Genomic DNA, 20,794 nt, shown 5'->3' on the forward strand with positions numbered 1-20,794 from the left:
ATTGGAGTTCAGTTAATTTAAAGCTTCAAGCTTTATGTGCATGAAATGTAAGCACTGAACCGACTGAGCCCTAGACCAGTTTGCCTCTTCAAACATTAAGATTTCAGAAGTGTTTACAAACAAGGGCATCCCAGCAACCTGTGACCTGCCATGCTCTTAAACTGCACATGGCCCTTTCCCCAGGCTTCGCTCCACCCCATGTTTGTGTCATGAATGTCTTAATGATAGTTTTTTTATGTCAAAGGTGTTAGCCAATGTCATTGTCCTGCTGATAATTTTAAATGGCACCCTCATGGACAGTGATTCAGTCAGTATGAAAGCTGATAACTTAGCTTCAAATGACCAGTCTTGAACCCAAGAATCTGCTGGGCCAGGGTAGGTCAATGCTGGCCTCTCTGCTGCTGGCACAGCAGGGTTCCCCTCCAGAGACAGCAGAGGGGCCAGCAGTGACCAAGCAGGGACTGGAGGGAGCACTTGGAGGAAGAGACAGGATGGCTGCAGAGCCCCTCAGTCAGGGACCAGGAATGCACCGACCCTTATGGCCACCGGGCTGCACTCCTGGCCCGGTGTTTCACAGCTATCCTGCCTCTTTCCCTGAGCATCTTGCATCCCTACTCCTCCCCGTCCCTCCCTGAGCTTGAGTGCCACAAGTGAGCTATCTGCAGCACCCCAGAAGCTCTGGGAGGGTAAGTGAGGAGCTGCTGAGCATGGGACCCTGCTTTTCCCATGAGAGCTCCAGCACAGGAGCACCGATGGGGATTCAGGACCACAGATTTTGCCAGACTATGGAATTCTGGACTACAGAGGTAGAACCTGTACATCCAGAAATGGAAACTGGGCCAGCTCAAGAAGTTTCCACTTCTAAAGTGGGAATTTTTTTAAATTTATTTTTAAAAGGGTAACTTTTTAAGCTGTAATTTGAAAACTATTCTATCAACCCATAATTGGGAGCACAACAATTCTAATTCTCCTCAGAAACAGTCACCAAAATAATTCATGCTTAAAATATTTTACAGAACAAGATATAGGGTATCTACAGGGGAAACTAATCCTGACAGGTGAAACTTTTTGCAACCCTAGTGCCAGAATAACTTTGCTGCTTCATTAGAGATTGGAACACATGGAAGAAAGTTTCAGGAAGAAATCCCAGACACAAATATTTTCAGATAGCAATGACTGAGCAAGGTATTTAAGCACATGCAAAACTATAAGCACACAAGTCCCACTGAGATCAGACTAATCACCTGCTTTAAGTTACACATACATTCAAGAGTTTCAATAATGTAACTTATGGAACTGAACTTGGAAACCAAAAAAAATTCATCAGTGTGGAAGTTATGTTAGCATAAGCCTTTAAGAGGCAAGAATTCCATGTTCATGAAGTTTCCTTCTGTAATAATAAAACAAAAAGGGGAAAAATTCATTAAATGCACCATGGAAATAGAATATTTACAAATGGACTTTTAGAAAAGAAATCTGCCCTAAGATGTAATGTGTGGTATAATTATAAAGATTGCCACACTGGCCTTGTGATGTTACATATTTATTTTCTAGTGAGGACTACCATGTCAAAATGTGAGCAGTTTTCATGTCTAGTGATGATCTGTCTAACTGCCAGCAATGGCAGGCTTGAACTGATGTCTAAAAAAATAAAAACAAAAACATGTTCTTTGCAATCTGAATCATGCATCATCTCCAATAATAAAGATGGAATCAGTTTTTAGCTGGTAGTTTCATTGGTGAGCCACAAATTACAATACAAGGTGACAGGGACTGACAGTATAAAAGTATGTTTTTATCAGCAGATATATTCCGAGACACTATTACCTTGTGCATTTGGTGCATGCCCTCCTGTGGATAGTCAGTGGGCCCCATGCTAGACATAGGATGTGGGACACTCGGGGGTCCAGGACTCGGTCCCATCATGCTGTGTACTGAACCAGGAGAGGGTCCTGGTCCTGGACTAGGTCCTAGAATTGGTCCAGGTGATGGCCCTGGCCCTGGAGAAGGGCCAGGATGAGGCATTGCGCCTGGATCTGTTGGTGTGGACATCTATATTCCGTTTTTCTTCCAATCAACAGAGCAGCTCTAATTTCAAAAAGAAAGAAAACATTATATCTTACATAACATGAGGGCTAGTGGAGCAGAGTCAGTAAGCAACTATGCCTGATAAAACTTTTTTTTTTTTACTAGCATCACAGACATAGGTGACTTATCATTAGCAAAAAAAATGCTTTAATGATCCTTAGCATGACAGATCAATTCTCCTGTCCTTCAAAAAGACCGTGGAAGACTAGAGGAATGAGACATATTTTGCAGATTCTGGATATATTTATATATCATCTACAGAAGCAAGGCTGATTTTTATCCCGAATTTTTTATTAAAATTTGAATTTTATTTATTTAAATTAGTTTTATTAAAATTAACCTATTTAAAACTGAATTTTAATTTGACAATGTTAAGGCCTAAGCTCATAATCTAGTTAGTACAGCCCTTTAAATACAAAAATGTAAAGCAGTGCACATTTGCTGTCAACATTTTTAAAAAGTACAACTACTCAACCAGTCAAAGTCCTTGGCTAAGGACCCATAGCCAGAATTTGCTGAAGAGCTAAAATCAGCTTCTGACAGCAGCAGCCTCTTCTGCAGATGCAGAGAGTATTTCTTTTAGTTTATTCAATTAACTCAGTCCAATGGCTAGTTCTTTCAAAAGTTAAGTAACCAAGTAGAAATTGAAAATTTAAGAGAGCTTGTTTTCTTCTTCCAATTTATAAATAAAAGCTGTGTGTGAAAGGATGAGATCCATTAGTTCCAAGTTTTCAAGGACAGGGTGAACAGAAACAATCAATTCAATTCACAAACTACAGGTAAGTTTTGTTTAATAAATCAGCTAATTTTAATTGCAAAAAACATTTTCATAAATTTTCTTCTTATGAAATCCAGCACATTTAAAGTTTTTTTTATTTAACTAAAAATATGTGTTTTAAATTATTTGTATGGGAATTCTAATTTTGAGTTTTACACAAAATGATTAACTTTTTATTTACAGTGATTTACCAGAGACTGTACCATTCACTATTTTCCAACAAGTATAAAACTTGTAAAATAAATATCAAGTTATGAAACAATTGCCCAGCTACATTGTATATAGATTTATCCTCCAGATTAGTAAAATGCACCAAATTAAGTGTAAAGACTACACTTAGTTGTCAATCGACATGTCTGAATGGTTACTGACCTGTAAGAATCAACTTTTCTTCGGGAAAATAACTGAAATGTACAACTAAGGCTAGTCTATAGAAGAATTGCTACATCCCTCCCATCAGCATAGTAACTTTATCTTCCTGAGCAGCAGGCTATGTCGGCCAGAAATTGCACTATACACACTGATGCTTAGGTCGATGTAATTTACATCACTTGGTGGGGGGGAGGGGTGATTTGTTCACATAGCTGAGCAACCTAAATTCTACTGAAGTGAGTGCTAAGGAATACAAGTCTTTAGGCACCTAATTCACATATATCTTTTGAAAATCTCTCATTATATGCCTCGCAGTTAATTGGAATGACATGCTTAATTTTGAAAATAATGTAAAATAATTGTTTCATTTTACAATTTAAAAAACCCCACAAGACGTTAATTTAAGACCTTTATTACCTTCATATGCAATAGCAATATCAAGTGCAATTCACAAAGGACAGACTGCTCTGGAGCAAACAGTTGTAATTCATTCGAGGGGTTCTGCTGATGTCAGAAACCATGAGACTTCAGCTCAACTGACTTAAAAAATAACAAGAGCCCAGAGAAAAAATTAGAGGCCTTCAAACTTACTGGAGAGCCAACTATTTTATTTATATCTGTGTACTTAACAAAACAAAACATAGCAGGATATAATCTGGGATCATACATTGTCTCTCACACTTCAGGGTCTAACATTTAGAACTTTTAGTGAAAACCTGTTGTAATATAAGGACATGGATGTCATCTAAGTCAATGAAAGGAAATAATTAGGGCATTCCCTGCTGGTTTGCCAAGAAGTAGTAATTAACTTATCTAAGACTACAACAAAAAACAATGCCTCATTTTTAAATCAGGTGCTTTTGTTTTACTGCATGGCACTAAAATAGAGTGGAGTCAATGAAGTTCTGGAGAAAGAGTGATGGATCACAAGACTGATAATGGGACACAGAAACTTTCATCTCCCAGGTCTAGAGTCAAAGACATGCAAACTAGCATCTAGCACACTGTTTCCCAACCAGGGCTCTGCAGAACCCTGGGGTTCCACAGACCATCATCAGGGGTTCCACAAGAAATCGTGGAATAAATAAATACAAATTTTGAAATACCACGAACAATTCCAAATATCCCTCAAAATATCATCAGAATTTTTGTCGGGCAATTGGCAATATTGGAGTAATCTTTGTACGCTACCAACTGCCTCTTTGTTTTGTTTTGGTCAGTTTGTATCTAAGGTAGGGGTTCCTTGGGATATGAAAAATTATTTCAGAGGTTCCTCCATAGGAAAAAAGGTTGGGAATCACCGATCTAGCACAATCTCCTTACACTCTAGCGCAGGAGTCTCAAACTCACGATAGCGGAAGCAGTTTCACAATCAGGCAGCTGGGGATGAGGGGAAAAAAGTTTGTACCCTTCCCCAAGCCCAGACCCTACTTTGCTCTCTTCCTGCACTGCTGCTCTGCCTTCTTCCCCCACGTCATACCCCCACCCTCAAGCCCACTCCCCCAAGGGATGCAGCCTCGAGGATTACCGGAGGGGGGAGGGAAGACCTGGTGCAGGCTGGCAACAGTGTCAGGACCCTGCACTCACTGCAGCTGTGGGGAAGTGGAGTGACACAGCAGCCTGTTCCACTCAGCAGCTATCTCCCAGATCAGCTTGGTCGCTCTGCTTCACCCATGGGCTAACTTGAGCATGGGGGACTGTCCCATCGATAGGATGTTTGGAGCAGCTGCCCCGAACTATCCTATGGCCAGGATGGCTCTGCACACACTTGCCCCAGATCACAGGGACATGCCGGCAGTGATGTGGACCTAGCAGCTGGGAGCTGCTCTAGTCCTACTGAGTGTGTGGGAGGGTGGGTAGCATGAGCCTCTCCTCGAGGGGGAAGAGGGTTAATCAGCTGGACGTGTCAGGTGGGGCCACCAGACGCATGGGAAGAGGAGGGGCTAGGAGATGCCCGGGGGAAGAGGAGTACATGCAGAGAACCCAAGAGGCCTGCCAGAGGAGGACTACCCCTGGGAGGATTTGAGGATTGGCACTGGCCCTAAGGTAAATTGATTTTGAGACCCTTAAGTAGCTGTTCAGGTGTCTCAAGCCAGTTACTAGAGGGCAGCTCTAAATCATAATTGACTTCGCTATTGTTTTCTGCTAGTTGGGATCCTAAGGACTGAATGGACATAAGAAGATTATCCTACAGTTACGTTAGACAGGAGGCCTTGAGCAAAGCAAGAGGGGAAGGTTACACTTCTGGCTGTTCCCTATTCTGTTCTGTGCACAAGAAATTAGTTTGTTGGAGCAAGATTGTTAGGACTGTAAACTTCATTGAGTTCATAAAACCAAATATTGCAAATAAGAAAGAGGTCTGTTACACTGAGAGCACTCCCCTATTTCTCCCCTTTATTTCGGTGTTGTCAGGAGTTGTTTTTACAAGCTTTTATTTATAAACTCTCTAGTGTTATGTTTTATTATTTATTTCTCTACTTTAATACAAGACAACAAATTGGAACAAGTGCTGTTGAACTTACTTAAAATAAACTACCTTGGGAGCCCACTCCTTGCAGAGTGAGACATAGTGATATCTCTGAAGCTTTACTGTTCAAAACAAAAGATAACAACAGAACACCACAGGGTCTAATTAGTCCCTCTATAATCCCATGGCATGTCCACAAAAAGAATCATGTTTGTAAATGATCACAGCTGTATACAGCTTCTTAGAGGCTTGCAATAAGATTGTTCTTGGCACCAAAGATATTTCCACACAGCAAAAGGAGTTAGTATAAGGGATATCCACCATGCTGAAATATGCAGCATTAGGACCTTTTCATGGTTGTGTCCCTATACCATGCATGTCAGACACATTTTAACAAGCTACTACCTAGCAGCAGCAGCACCACTACCATGATTACGCTGCATTTAACAGAAACTATGCAATCAATGTAAAAGTGCCATAAATATTTTTCTTGCACAGCATCCTGAGATCCAGTATCTCATGCATTACTTGTACCTAAACTTTTTCCATTAAATAGGATATCAAACTGGGGATGTTAAATATCAATTAATTGAACAGTCAATTAATCTCATGAATTCTTACAGGTTAGTTGACTATTCTATAATCCCCTGGGATGGGGTTGGTAGCTAGTATGCTCTGGCCCCACTCCCGGGGAGCCTTCTGCCCCCCTATGCTGCTGCAGCTCTGTAAGAGGCAGCAGAGTGGGCTGTCAGGCAGGAAATGGTCAATATCAGTTTAAAAACCAGCTCCCCATTGCAGACTGGCTCTCCATTGCGGACAGCAGCCCCTGTCAAGGGGGTGGTCTGAGCTCCCAGACCCAGAGTGAGCTGGAACTGAGCCGGGCTGCCTGCCCACCTGGCTCCTAATACATTTTAAATGCAGACCCACAGTAGAGGCAGGTCCTGGACCCAGCATAAGCCAGGCTGCTGGCCAGCCTACTAAAAAATTTACTGGCAGAGGAAACTTGTGTAGTCTGTACCACTAAGCTATGAGCTTTTGCTTATCGGTTCATCAACTATACTATTACATCCTTACATCCCTATTTCAAACACTCCCTTTATATTCACATTTATTTCAAACTTAATTTTGAGTTTTCATAAAAATTAATTGGCTTCAGATACAGCTGCATGTAAATTGTAAGATTATTTATATGTACATTAAAAAGTTCATGTAAGAGAACTTAGAAGATTTAATATTAATTTCTAATGGAGTACCAACTGCCTAAGCTGTAAAAAACAATCACTACATAAGTGAATCCCACATGCCGTACTCCAGTGGCTCCCAACCTTTTTTATACTGTGGACCAGCAAACCCATGCACAAACTTTTGGTGTGCAGGTAACATTTAATTTGCACATTTGCATATTCATTTGCATTTAAATAATGAATATCCAAATATGCAAATAAAATATTACCACTCTGCCAAAAACCCCAGCCCCCAAAGCCGCCACAAACAGCCAGCTTCAGCTCTAGCAGTTGTCATATGGCAGGCAGCTGCCACAGCTGAAGCTAGCTGTTTGCAGCAGTTCTAGGGGCTGGGTTTTTGGCCCCCTTAGCCTTCCAGTGCCAACCATTGACCCCAGAGTCCCCTGCACTCATCCCCCCCAGTGCCAGTCCCTCACCCCAAGTGCCTCAGTGCCAGGCCCCTGCCCTTTAGAGCTCCCCACCACCAGACCCTCCAGTGCCAGCCCCCAGATCCCAATATTAGCCCTTTCCCCAGAGCCCGCGAGCACCAGCTCTGCCCCCATAGCAGACCCCACTACTATGAATCCTCCAGTGCCAGATCCCCACCCCGAATGCCTCAGTGCCCCCCAATGTCAGCCCCCCGCCTCTTAGAACTGCCCATCCCTCAGCGCTCCCCAGTACTAGCTCCGTCCACAGAGCCCCCCAGTATTAGCTTTGCTCCCAGACTCCTTTCCCCTCCCTCGTGCCAGCCCCCCTGCCTTTTACCAAGGAAGTACTAAACTGCATAGACCGCAGCAGAATCAGGAAGGGCTCTGGTGTGTCTATATAAGAACAGTCCTACTAGGTCAGACCAAAGGTCCATTACTTCTGTATTCTATCTTCTCACAGTGCCAATGCCAGGTGCCCCAGAGGGAATCAACAGGACAGGTGATCCATTCCCTGTTGCACAGTCCCAGCTTCTGACAAACAGAGGCTAGGAACACCATCCTTGTCCATCCTAACTAACAGCCATTGACGGACTTATCCTTCATGACTATATCTAGCTTTTTCTTGAACCCTGCTAGTCTTGACCTTCATAACATCCCCTGGCGAGGAGTTCCACAGGTTGACCGCATTGTGCAATTTGTTTTAAACCTGTTAATTTCATTTGGTGACCCCTAGTTCCTGTATTCATGTGTGTGCTGGAGATGAAGTTTCCCTTGCGTATAGAAGAAGAGAGAATGGCACGTGGCAAACTTATGTTCATGGACTGAGGGAGAAAGCAATCTGGCTTTCCTTCCCACAAATATATATTTCCTTTTCTGTGTTTGCAGTCTATACTGGGAAGCAGGTGGTGACTGGTCTCACCCTAGAGATGCATGCTAGCCTCCCTTTTAATCTTACATTATCTGTATCTGCTACACCATAGGCAAGATACAGGAAGGAGCTCATGTCAGTATGGCTCCTGTTAAGCTAAATGAGGATGGGAGGTGAGTAGGGTCCTACCAAATTCACAGTTCATTTTGGTCAACTTCACAGTCACAGGATTTTAAAAATAAAAAATTGTATTATTTCAGATATTTAAATCTGAAATTTCACAGCGTTGTAGCTGGAGGGGTTCTGACCCAAAAGCAAGTTGTGGGGGGTGGACAACTGGCAAGATTATTGTGGGGTGGAAGGGACTGTCACAGTATTGCCACCCTTACATATGCACTGCTGCTGGCAGCAGCACTGCCGGTAGCAGCACTGCCTTCAGAGCTGGGTGGCCAGAGAGCAGCAGCTGCTGGTTTGGAGCCCCTCTTTGAATGCAGTGCTACTATCAGCTGCAGTACAGAAGTAAGGGTAGCATGATAGAGTATTGCCACCCTTACTTCTGTGCTGCTGCTGGAAGGGTGCTGCTAGCTGCTGCCACTCTAACCATACAGTTTGAGAATATTGCTCTCACCTATGAAATCTGTACTATGTATAGATTAAAAGTACACAAAAAAACAGATTTCACAGTAGAGACCAGATTTCATGGTCCCCGACACATTTTTCACCATGGAGAATTTGGTAGGGACCTAGAGATTAGGCGAAGCCCTCCTGGGGATCTGCCGGTTCTGTAGCCAGATCCTACGGCCTTTTTGGTAACAGGCAGTGTTGCCTGGGGAACAGAATGCTTGTATTCTGTAGGATGTTCACAAGTTACCAGGGCCGGACAAATACCTTGATCACAAAATGTTTGACACTTCTGCTTTATGTGCATCCAGAAGACTTCACTCATGCAGATTGTAACAAGAAGGCTGGGAAAGCACAGGACAGAGATAGTCAATTATTTTTCGTCCAGGTCCAAATTTCTTCGTTAAGGTATAAGTAAAGTCCAGAAAAATAATAGGTAAATAAAAAGATTTAGGGATCTGTTTAAAAGGCAATCTGGATTTGGCTTGTAGTATGCCCATTGACTACCTCTGTCCAAGGGCTACATCAGCCGTAAAATCCCGATAAATCAGTTAACTAGTTAAACATTAGGTTAACCTAACACTTAATCAGTTAACCAACTAAGCGGGATCCAGGCAGGGGACCACTCCACACCAGCTGGAGCAGCCCCCAGTGTGCGGGGCTCCCACTCCCAGTCTCACATTGGGCTGACTGCAGGTTCCTGGCCCCAGCTGCGGGCCCTGTGGCAGGCTACGGGCAGAGGACTGCTCCAGGGGAACCAGTTAACCGTTACCAGTAAGCATCACCGGGTAAGAGTGATGCTTCTGAGTAAACTGTTAACCAGTTACCTGTTCACAACCCTAGCCCCAATTATAGGACAGCTACGTTGAATCAGGTGATCTCAAATAAAAAAAGGCAGCAGGAAGCCAGAAGGAAGGGAGCTCCTGCAGTGAGAGAACTTCAGAGTGACACTACATAGAAAGAGGGTCTCCTGTAGTGATCCCTGAGGGAAAGACAGTTCCTCAGGAAACCTGAGCCCAACTTAAGCCTAAGTAGAAGATTGTGGGTGTGTTTTTGAGAACTTTGTTAATTTAAGAAAACATCAAGGCTTTAAGAAGGGCTCTGCCTGAAAGAGAGACTATGGAGTTTGTTGCAGGAGCCCTACTTAAGGGTAACACAAGTGCAGGGCACAGCAGAGACAACTCTAGCTATGAGGAGGCATGTGGTTGGCACTGTCACCAGTGTTCTTGGGTGCTACTAACCAATACATAAAGAACAATGCAAGAGTTTCAATGGCACTTGATGTTTAAACACCCTTAGTACTAACTGAGCACACATCATGCATAGAGCACCACATTAAGATAAATAGTCCACAATAAAAGTCACAAATAGCTCTCAACCAAGGATGTAAAAGGTTAGCCCATTAATAGGTAAGCCTCACCCTTAACAGGATGAGGCTTAGCAGTTATGGTTAATTGGTAGGGGCTGGAGCATCCCCCCATCCACCCTAGGCAGGGCTGCTCCAGTCCCGCAGGTGCTCTGAGCGGATGGCCATTTAGGGTTGGAGCTACAGCCAGGGCTGCCTAGTGGCTGCCCTGCTGCTCCAGCAGCCAGAGCTGCATGGCGGGAGGCTGTTCCAGGGGCCATGGCTGTTCCAACAGCTGCAGCTGCATGGCGCAAGTGCCATGGCAGCCAGGGCTGCTCCAGGTGCCCGGGCTGCTCTGGATGCAGGGGCCACGTGGTGGGCGGATACTCCGTGGATTGGAGCCTCATGATGGGCAGCTGTTCCCAGAGCCAAGGCTGCACTGGGGGCCAGGGCGAGGGTTGTGTGGTGGGCAGCCACTCTGGGGGCCGGGGCCACATGGCAAGAACCTGCGCGCAGGGCCTGGGCTGCTCAGCAGTAGGCATGTGAACATGTAATCGACTACATGATTAACTGATAAGCCTGGGGCTTATTGGTTAATCCTGTCAATCACACACATTCCTTCCGCCCACAGAGGCAGGAGTCAGTGCCTGTGGGGAGCCGTCTTTTAAGCCAGCTCCCCACAATCACCAGATCCCACATAGCCATCTGCCTTACCCCTATAAGAGGCAGCAGTGTGGTAGGGGGAAGATAGGGGAGGCTGCTGCGGAGCAGCATCTGTCCGCTGCGGGTCCCGGTTTGCCGCAGACACAGGCTACTCCGTGGGATTCTAGCGCAGCCCCTGTCCATGGAGAGCGGACTCCCCCCTTCCCCCCCGCAGACAAGGGCTGCCCCCTCAGTATCACAAGTAGCAGTGCTGGATGGCAGGGAGTTCTGCGGGAGTGGGTCCAGGAGTGCACTGGCTGCTGGCCCCACCTCTGGACACTATAGAATAATCATGTAACTGATGTTAAGCTGTGTGGTTACACGATTATTCAATTACATAGTACCTAACATCCCTACTTGGCAGGTGGCTGTTCCAGGAGCTGGGGCTGCTCTGGGGCCCGGGGCTGCTCCAAGGGCCAGCTCCAGCCCTTTGCCAGGTCTGGAGCCATGGTCAGGGCTGCATAGTGGCTTCCGGGCTGCTCTCTGAGCAGGCTGCATGGCGGGGGGCTGTCAAAGCAGGAGGCGGGCTGCAGTGCGGCTGCTCCTGGGGCTGGGGTCACGGCCAGGGCCAGACTGTGGTGCAGCTGCTCCTGGGGTTCAGGCCCCCTGCAACCCTCTTTGCCTGCTCCTGCACCTTTCTTTCCCCTTTCAAAGCCCCTTGTTCTCCCCATTCCCTGCAGTCTTCCCCCTCACCCGGCGCCCCACGTCACTGCCCCACCCCTAGCACCTCACTCCCTGCAAACACAGGACGCTGTCAGCAGCTTCCCTCTGCCCCAGGTGGGGACTCACAGCCAGCATCCTGGGGCAGTCCCTGCCCTGCTTACAGGCTGCCCCAGGAGAGGCGCTACTGGGGGGGGGGGTTGGCGAGCACATCTCACTTTCTCCCCACAAGGTGGGGGGAGGTGCTACCTGGGAGCAGGGTTCAGGGTGTCTTTGCTGGAAAAGTCTCTCAGGGAGCAGCACCACTGGTGGGTGCCACGGTGGCACACATCTGAAGAGCACATGACCTCAATGTTGAAGCACAAGACAAAACTCACTCTAATCATAGATGGAAAATCTTAGAGGGAAAACTGGCAGAAACAAATGAAATAGGCAGAACAAGCCACTGTTGTGACCAGGAAATCCAAGAATAGCAGGAGTCTCTAAAGATCTCAGAAACTACAGACCACTTTTTCATGGAACAGATATACTCTGCCCTTCACCAACAACAGAAAATTGATCTTCTCCAGTCAACCCAGACTGGGTCTCAGCCAGATTTGGAAAAGCAAAGAAAGGCTCATGGAAAGGCTGTACCAAACTGAGTGTCAGCAGTACATGGGCAATGGTTGAATATAGGGCAAGCCCCCAGACCTGCTCCCAGCCCTACCTCTTCTGCCTGGGCCTTGCTCTCCCTCCCCGCCCCCTCGCCATAGGAGCCAAGCACCAAAGGAGATGGAGCAGCACACAGCCCCAGCCTTACCAACCCTAGCACCACAGGGAGGCCAGGTGGCACATGGCACCAGCCTCCCTGAGCCCAACACCACAAGGAGGACAGGTCGCACTTGCCCCAGCCTCCCCAGTTCTGGAGCACAGGGAGAGCCAGCAGTGTGTGTCTCCAGCCTCCTCAGCCCTGGAGCACGGGGAGGGCCAGCGGCACACCCCCAGGCTCCCCAGCCCTGAAGAGGGCTGGCAGAGTGCATCACCAGCTTCCCTGGCTATGGAGCACAAGGAAGGTGGATGCTAGGGGCAGCCACACTCCACCTTCAATATGCCTACAGCAGGTGTCCTGGAGGCACAGTGTAGGTGGGGCCAGGTTGGCGGTGTGGGAAGGCAGTGCCTTCTCCCGCTTACCATACCAACCACCCATGCCAGGCAGTCTCACAATGTTATGATGTCACAACATTCTATAGGGAAATGATGACCAATCAAACCATCTCCCAAATGAAGTCACAGCCAGCGGGAGTTTTAAACAGCTACAACAGAAAATCATGATAGTTTGTTATACTGAAAGCAATACAAGAGTGCATCACCAGCTTCCCTGTAAACAAAAGTAATTCCATTTATACCAATGGAACACATTTATGCCAGCTGATGAGCTGGCTTCTTATATTGCCGGTCCCCGAGTTGCGAACAGTCGACTTAGAACCATTCGCAGTTATGACCGAAGCTGTCTAAATGGCGGACCCTGAGTTACAAACGCGATCTGCGCTTACAAACAGCGCGGTCGTGTGTAACTCTATGGGGTCTGACTTACGAACGAAACGGACCTACTGCTTGGTCCGTAACTGGTTCGTAAGTCGGGAAGATGCTGTATTTAAGTAATTCATGACAGAGAGCACTTCTGGAAGACAACTTGCAGTCTGAAGTACAAACTAGAGGAGCTAGACCTTGTCTACACTACCACGGGCTGTCAAACTAAGTTACACAACTTCATCTATGTGAATAACATAGCTGAAATCAGCACACTCAGGTCTGCTTACTGCAGTAAAGATCCTGTGGTAAGTCAACAGCTGACACTCTCCCATCGACTACACTTACTCTCATTTTGGTGGAGTACTTGAGTTAACAGGAGAGAGCTCAGCTATGGATTTATCACATCTATACTAGATGCAATAAATCAACTCCTACTGGATTGATCTCTGCCCGTTGATCCAGCAAGTAGTGAAGCTGCCGGCAGAAATAAGTCAACTTAACTGCCTAGCCTGATTCTAAGATCAAGTCCTCTCCACAAAAAGTCTGCATGTGAAGTTAGTAGCACTCTTCAGTGATACACATGTGGATTATACTGTACTTAGGGCAGGGGTGGGGAATGTTTTTGGGTCGAGGGCTGCTGACCCACACAAAAATGAGTCAGGGCCGCACTAGGGATGTAAGCAACTAGTGAACCAGTCGACTACCCGATAAGCATATGCTTATTGGGTAGTCGAGTAGCGACTCGAGTAGTCGCTTCCCCTTCCCACCCTTTATCAGAGAGAGGCAGCAAGGAAGAGAGTAGGGGCCAGTGCTGGGGGGGAGCTGGCTTAAAAGCTGATTCCCCCCCAGCATTATCTCCAAGGGGACAGAGGAGGCACAGGTGTCCTGGCTTGTACCAGGTCCCAGATGATGCGCCTCTGCTTATTAAATGTATTAAGAGCCACCGCACTTTTAATACATTTAAAAAGCAGAAGCACAGCGGAGGGAAGAGGGAGGACTGGGAGTGAGCCAGGAATCAGCTGTCCCGGTTCACTCCCGGTCCCCTCCACTGTACCTCTGCCTCCCCTGCCTCTCAGAGATGGTGCTAGGTGGGTACCAGATTTTAAGCCCGGAAACTCTTAATACATTTAAAAGACAGAGGCATAGTGGGGGGACTGGGAGTGAGCTGGGACATCTAATTCCTGGCTCGTGTCTGCTTTTTAAATGTATTAAGAGCCTGGTGACTCTTAATGCATGTAAAAAGTAGAGCCGCAGAGGGGCTGGCTCCCAGGCCAGGAGCTAACCCCGCTGCAGCTCTGCAGTTTCCCCCCTTATCGACTAATCAAGTAGTTGATGAAAATTCCCTCAATTTAACATCCTGGGTCACACACAAGTGAGAAGTGAAAAACAAACAAAAAAAAAAAACCCTCACTGATGCGGCCCAGGACTGAGAAGCAGAAAGATGCTCCTCACAATCCCCCCACACAGCAGAGGTTAGGGGGACCCAGGCTAGTAGATTTTGTGTGCTCCAACCCCCCAAAGGGATGGCGGGGGGGGGGCAGAAGCACCATAGGCATCCCAATTCTGGGGGGGAGCCCCAATCCTCAGAGGCAAGCCGGGGGCCACATGTGGCCCCCAGGCTTTAGGTTCTCCACCCTCCTGGCTTAAGGGGACTGAAGGCTTTGCTGATTGGTTAAGGATTAAGTTACTATACTATGACCTTTTCTATACAGATTCATCACTGTTATTGAATGTCCTTTGTCAGATTCTGAAGAAATGAGCCATCAATAGAGGTGAGGGAAAACAACTCATGTGAAAATTACAAACTGCCTGGTCTTCATTAGGATTTTGACTTGAATTTCCTAACTTGAGTTAAACATAACCTTTTTTTCTTCTGTGAAAACAAAGTCAAGTGAAGACAAGGCAGTTTGTAATTTTCACAAGTTAGGTACTCAACAAACTTTTTAGTCTTTGCTGAGCTTTTACCAGAACTAGCTAACTCAGATTAAGTATTCACCCATTTTTCCCGGTGAAGACATAGATTGTGTACTTTCCCAAATCTATTGTTAAAATTACAGGTAGATACACTAGCCTTCAGAAACCTGTTTCGCAAAAGGCCTTTTCTATCCTACAAAATAAGAAAGAAGATGATGGAGGAGTAAAAGAGACTTTTGAATGTGAAGAGGGGCCTTTAAAAGTATCAAACAAAAATATTCCATTCACATCCCAATGTCATTGTCACCTCATGTTTGCAAACTACTAAACTTGTGTGTTAAAATGGGGATTTGCTCCCTCATTTTCCCATCCTCTATTTTATCGTTAACCAGAGTTTGCCTGCCACCATTTTCATTACAAGTTATCTCTAGGTCACAATCCTGTATTTATCACTTCAGTAGAGAAATCAGAAAAAAAGACATTGAGCAGAGGTCTAGGAGGCTTTCTGTATGCACAATCATCATCAATAGCATCAAAAAATACACAGAAAGCATTTTAATGATTCGTGGAAGGCAGTCTCATTTGCTCTCTAGTGACAATTCCCCTGTAAAAAGGGATTACATCAATAGGGACTATAATTTGAGAAAGAGTGCAGGCTTTTTTATAAAAGTTACTACTGTGCACCTTCTGATCTTAACATCAAACAAAAACTGAAAAATAAGACATTTGCAGATGTTAATTTTAGTTACAATTCTGTCAAGAATATATTAAATAGAATTCCAACATTCACAATATAAAAGTGCTAGCTGGGTCACTTTTTTCTTGTCAATCTCAAGCTCAGGCATTGGTCAAAGTACTTTTCAGACTTGACGAGAAATGCTCAAAGACCATTTTAGAAACGAATAAAAGAAAAAGATCTAAGAGTGCTTTGAACACATTCTTGTGGTGCATATTTTCTATGAAACACCATAGTAATGCTTTTCCTGAAGCTGGGACATAACTCATAAGAGACATACTGTATTTAACAAAGCATTACCTTCACTTCTGTCAAGTCCACATGTGTTACATGATATTCCTAACTTTGAATTTATTTAAAAATGCTCATTAATTGTAAGATCTTTTTGCTCATACTGCTGATGTATTACATATGGACATAAAACTATTCTGTAATCTTGTCCTTTTGGTACACCATTTTTTTCTTTGATTAACAAAAGGACTCAGAAAAAAGTCAATGAGAATAATAGGGCAATTAGGTTCCCAAAGAGAAAGTGTGCCTTGATTTGCATAACAATACACTAACTCACTCAACAAAAGCTGCCCCTCCTCCTAACGTGTAATTGGTATATACTACCAAAGGAATGGAATTCTGGCTTAACATTCATTGTCCAGCTCCAGACCTCCAGGGTTAGTGGCTGTAACTAAAGGATACTGAAGCAACATTGTTGTTGTTGTGTTTTAATGGAAAGAAAACAATGCTATACATGATATACCTGGAATGTGCTTTTTTAATAAAAAAATTAACCTCAGTATTTAATTTTAACCTCAGTGCTATAATTTTCAAACCTTTGTATCTAACTGGTTAGTAATTTGCACAGAGAGTTAGCTAAAATCTTAATCAAAATAATTATAAGAAAAGAATGGAATCCTCTCAAACATTTGCAAATCTTCATTAGTAAAAAGGAAGGGTAAAACTGCAAGCAAAAAGGAAAACCAGATCAAATACAATCTACAAAGATTTAATCAAAATACGCATTTAATAATAGTGGCATTAATTTATGTCAACCTAATTATTTATTGCAGTGAAAACCTAATTCACCAATATCTTTTTGCTAGTCTGTAGTATTTGTAGCTAAACTATCATTCTGTTTGGAGAAACCAAAACAAGAACATTATAAATTTCCTCTCCTCTGTTTGCAAAGTAAGCTTTCAAATAGGTTTTAATCAAACTGGAGAGGGGGAGAAAACAGCAAGTATTGTACACACATTCAAACTACTGATTAAAAATATGAAAGGGAATCCAAACTGAACTATTCCCTAGCCCAAGATCTTGAGGCAGCTAGTGAATGGAAGTTTTCTGACTCGGATTTTCTTCATTAAATCTTAAGCATATGCTTTTAATACCCCATAGAGAATCTTCGGGGAGTTTTGCATAGGCCTCAAGTTTTTATCTACAACACACCCTGGTGCTTCAAGTCACACACACACACAGAAAAGACACAAACACGAGCAAGCACATTTAGCAGAGACATATTTTTTCCTCCTCCCTTTCTGGAAAGTTTTAGACCGATCGACAGAAGCTAAAAATCCATTTCGCACGAGCCAGCTCCATTTCCTTCTCTTACTTTACAGAGCAATGGCTGCAGAGCTTTCGCTTGGTGGGTTAAGAGACCTTTACCTTAATGAAGTGGCAGGCAAACAACAAATCTAGGCACGCACAAGGTGGTTTAGAAGCCAGATGCAGGGACTGAGAGCATGTTTCACCGCAAAGCTAGGCCTGTCTCTCCCCTTCTTCCCTCCGTCATCATGTCATGCTGATCAAACATGTCTGTGTGTGAGAGAGAGCGAGAGTCTGTATTTGGCGGCTGTGACTTCCTGATTCTCCGCTGCTGATCACACACACAGGGAAAAAAAAAATCCCCAACCACCACTAAACCTCGCCTCTTCCTCTCTCCAAGCAGACACAGAGAAGCTAGCTCAAGCTGCCCGCCTCCTCCACCAGACTCACTCAAACGCACAGCGACCAGTAACAAACTGCAACATTTGCTGCAAGCCCCCCTCTTCTCCTCCTCTTCACTTAATCATCAACAGAAAAACTTTTTTTTGCAACCAAAAAATGCCCCTCCCAAGGTGCGGAGATGAGACTCCTTTTTCCACACACAACACAAATCTAGGCTATGTTCAATCCCCTACTACACCCCCCCCCCCCCCATGACTGACAGATTTTTCTGTGCATACCGGAAATAAAATGTTTTTTTGTTTGCTTTGAAGGTGATTATAAAAATTGGAAGCGTTTCTGCCACTCTCTGCTTCCTAGCCTGCTGCAAGGGGGGGGGGGGAGGTTGCAGGCAAAGGGGAGGGAGAGAAGCTATTTTAGGAAGTGAATCGCGACACCTTTACAGCAGAAGAGGAGCGACTGACTAAAAGCGTCGGTGTGTTGTTTGTAATTGCATAGAGACCCGGTGACTAAACTGTGAGCCAACAGGACCTGCAGCCCCGGCTCGTGAAGTCCCGGCCCCCACCTTCCTTTCCTCTGTCTTCTCCCCGCCCTCCCGGGGGGGGGGGGTAATGTTTGTGACAGTCAGACAGGGAGATTATCCGGATCATGGCCTCCTTGGCTTTGCTGGTTACCGCTGCTACTCTAACGAGCACCCTCCCCCCCGCCACACACACACACACACACACACACCCTCCCGTTTTTCTCCTCCCCCCTTCCTCAGCGACGTCTTTTCAATATTTACGTTAAGAAAAGGACCCCCCACAAGGGGCGACCCCCCCCCCCCGCAAAACACCTACCAACTGCAACGCGACTCCCTCCCCCCCCCCTTCCCCAGGGCAGGACACAGTGAACTTCAACATGCACCACTCAGCAGCGCCGCCACATGCACCAAATTCACCCCCCTGCATGCCGCTGCCGGGAGGCGGAAAAAGGGAGCACAATCTCCCCTCCAAAACACAGCCCGAGCCGCCGACGGGGAGAGAAAGCGGAGCCCAGTCCAGCCGCCCCGGCCCCAAGCTGCTCCTCCAGGGGGGCTGTTGCTTCTCGGGGTCTATTTCTGTCTCTGCCCGGAGCCCTTTGCAAAGGCTCGCTTCAGCCGCGGCCCTCGCCAAGGTTGCGAGAGCAGCTGGTGACTGTTATTTACGGCTGGCTCGGCTCGCCAGTCGCCTCCTTTTAAAACACATCGCTGGCGAGGAGCGTCCCCGGTGCCCTCCTCTGCCAGCCCCTCGGCGCGGCGCAGCTGACTCCGGAGTCAGGCGCCGGGTTCCTTTATTTGTAATTGCAATGTCCCCCATTATCGGCGCCTAAACTTTCTTCTCTCCCCGCGGGGGGGAGAGGGCCGTGCCCGGCCTCCGGGGCCGGGAGGGACGCGTGTCTTGGGGAAGGGGGCTCCGTGCGTGCGTGTGCCACCAGTAAACACCACCAAAGGCGACGGGCGAATGGTGCAGGTTGCGAGTGCGTGAGCAGCCGGCTGCAGGGCAGCCCCGGGGCGAGAGGGGAGTCAGCAGGGAGATTTACCTGGCTCCAGAAGTGTGGCGTGCGGGAGGGCTCCCCTCTCTCCCTCCGAGTCACCCAGAGTACAGCGCCACAGAGAGAGGGGCTAGATTATGAATATGACTTCATTGATGACAGCCATTCCCTCCTCTTCCTAAACTCCTGCCCCTGGCTCCGCCCCCTGCTTCCTCCTCCCCAGCCCGACACCACCGCTCAGGAAGCGCCTCCGCCAGTGGCTCCTCGCCGACAGAGCGCCCGCCCCGCCTGCAGAAAGGCCGAGCGCATTGGCGGCCGGGCTCTGCCACTCTGCCTGCCCCCAGAGGAGGAGGAGATGCACAAGAATGTGGTCGTGGGGAGCGAGATGCGCGTGTGTGGCTATAAATGTGCTCCATACAGTCCCCCCTCTGTTTGTGCCTGGCTGGATGGGTGTGCAGGGGTAGACGGCGGCTGCAGGCTGAGTTTCTTGACCCGGTCCCCCTCGCTTGGGCTCCTGGCGTGTGTTTGGGTCGCAGCCGAACAGACTGACGGGCCCCAGTGGGGGAGACGGGGATTGTGTAGTAGCAATAGTGAGCATAGTAGTTTGGGGGTAGGTGAAGAAGGTGCTGGAATTTAACTCTGCCTGTGCCTGCCAGTGCACGTCTGCCGAGACAGAGGGGGAGGAGAGATCAGAAGGCTGCTTGTTGTACCTGGTATTTGTTTGTTTTTAAAAGGCCCCCCTGGGCATTGTCATGCATGCTGAAACTTTTTATTCCCTTCCTAATCTGTGATCAGAGGCCTTCCATTTGTGAAAAGAGGAAGGCTGCAGAGAACATTCCAGCTAAATCTGTCAGTCAGTTGGGCTTTCAACTTCCAAATGCCTGTTAATGAAGATCTAGCACCAGCCGTGATATACTATTCTTTGCTAACTATTCCTTCAAGATGACCCGAGATTGTGTTTTGTCATTGGTCTGGGAAAAACTATTAAACTATTCATCAGATGTAATCTGCATGTAAAAAGACTGCAACTGTGTTTGGGGAGAAATTGGGGGTGAATCTGGTTTTTAGGAATAGGAAGAGTAAATTTTGTAGTTGTGTTAACTCCCTTTCTCTGCCTACCTTTCACCCTTAAAACTTGCAGTATAGTTGCTCACTTATGTGGGGATGAAATAATTTTATGTAGTGGTTGTCTCCCCTTCCCCATAATTACCTGTCTGCAGTCTAATGCAAAACTACAAATCTATCACAATATTTCTAGAGAAAATTGCTGTTTTGTGAATAGATTAAAAAGTTACTTGTTTGTTAAATTGTTAGACCTATTATTTTAATTCTTGACTAGTGTGGATGCTTGATTATTAAAATTAAAGCTGATATTATTTGGCTATATTCAAGCATGATAGTAGTAAATGACTTATGATTTATTACTTATTGTATAATGTGGTAGACTGAATTAGTCATTCCAAGTACAGTGCAACCATTTTGATGGGGATTTTATTTTCTGTCCTGGAGTAAAATCTCATGTTCAGAGAAATTTCGCTCTCAAAAGTACAGACTATTTCTGAGCAATGGTGTTTGAAATGCAGGACCTTTACTGATCTTAGCAACCAGCTGTAGTAGTTAAGAACCTGAA

The 20,794-nt window shown here is 46.1% G+C and overlaps 1 protein-coding gene across 4 annotated transcripts in view; it reads right to left on the reverse strand.

Annotated features, from left to right (window-relative positions):
- Positions 1–19,372, reverse strand: part of SMARCA2 (SWI/SNF related BAF chromatin remodeling complex subunit ATPase 2) — a 190,342-nt gene extending 170,970 nt beyond the window's left edge. The window contains exons 1-4 of one of the 4 annotated variants that reach the window (XM_075931662.2): positions 19,213–19,372; positions 17,374–17,523; positions 3,656–3,778; positions 1,828–2,088 (exon numbers count right to left, since the gene is read on the reverse strand). In XM_075931662.2, the coding sequence (XP_075787777.1) occupies positions 1,828–2,052 (225 nt within the window). In that variant the 5' untranslated portion in view covers positions 2,053–2,088; positions 3,656–3,778; positions 17,374–17,523; positions 19,213–19,372. The remainder of the gene's footprint in view (positions 1–1,827; positions 2,089–3,655; positions 3,779–17,373; positions 17,524–19,212) is intronic. The other 3 variants (XM_025188130.3, XM_075931661.2, XM_075931664.2) reach the window with 3 other exon arrangements.
- Positions 19,373–20,794: the final 1,422 nt, after the last annotated feature.

Source organism: Pelodiscus sinensis, chromosome 6 (genome assembly GCF_052426305.1).
Source record: "Pelodiscus sinensis isolate ZL-2025 chromosome 6, ASM5242630v1, whole genome shotgun sequence".
Taxonomy (NCBI): domain Eukaryota; kingdom Metazoa; phylum Chordata; order Testudines; family Trionychidae; genus Pelodiscus; species Pelodiscus sinensis.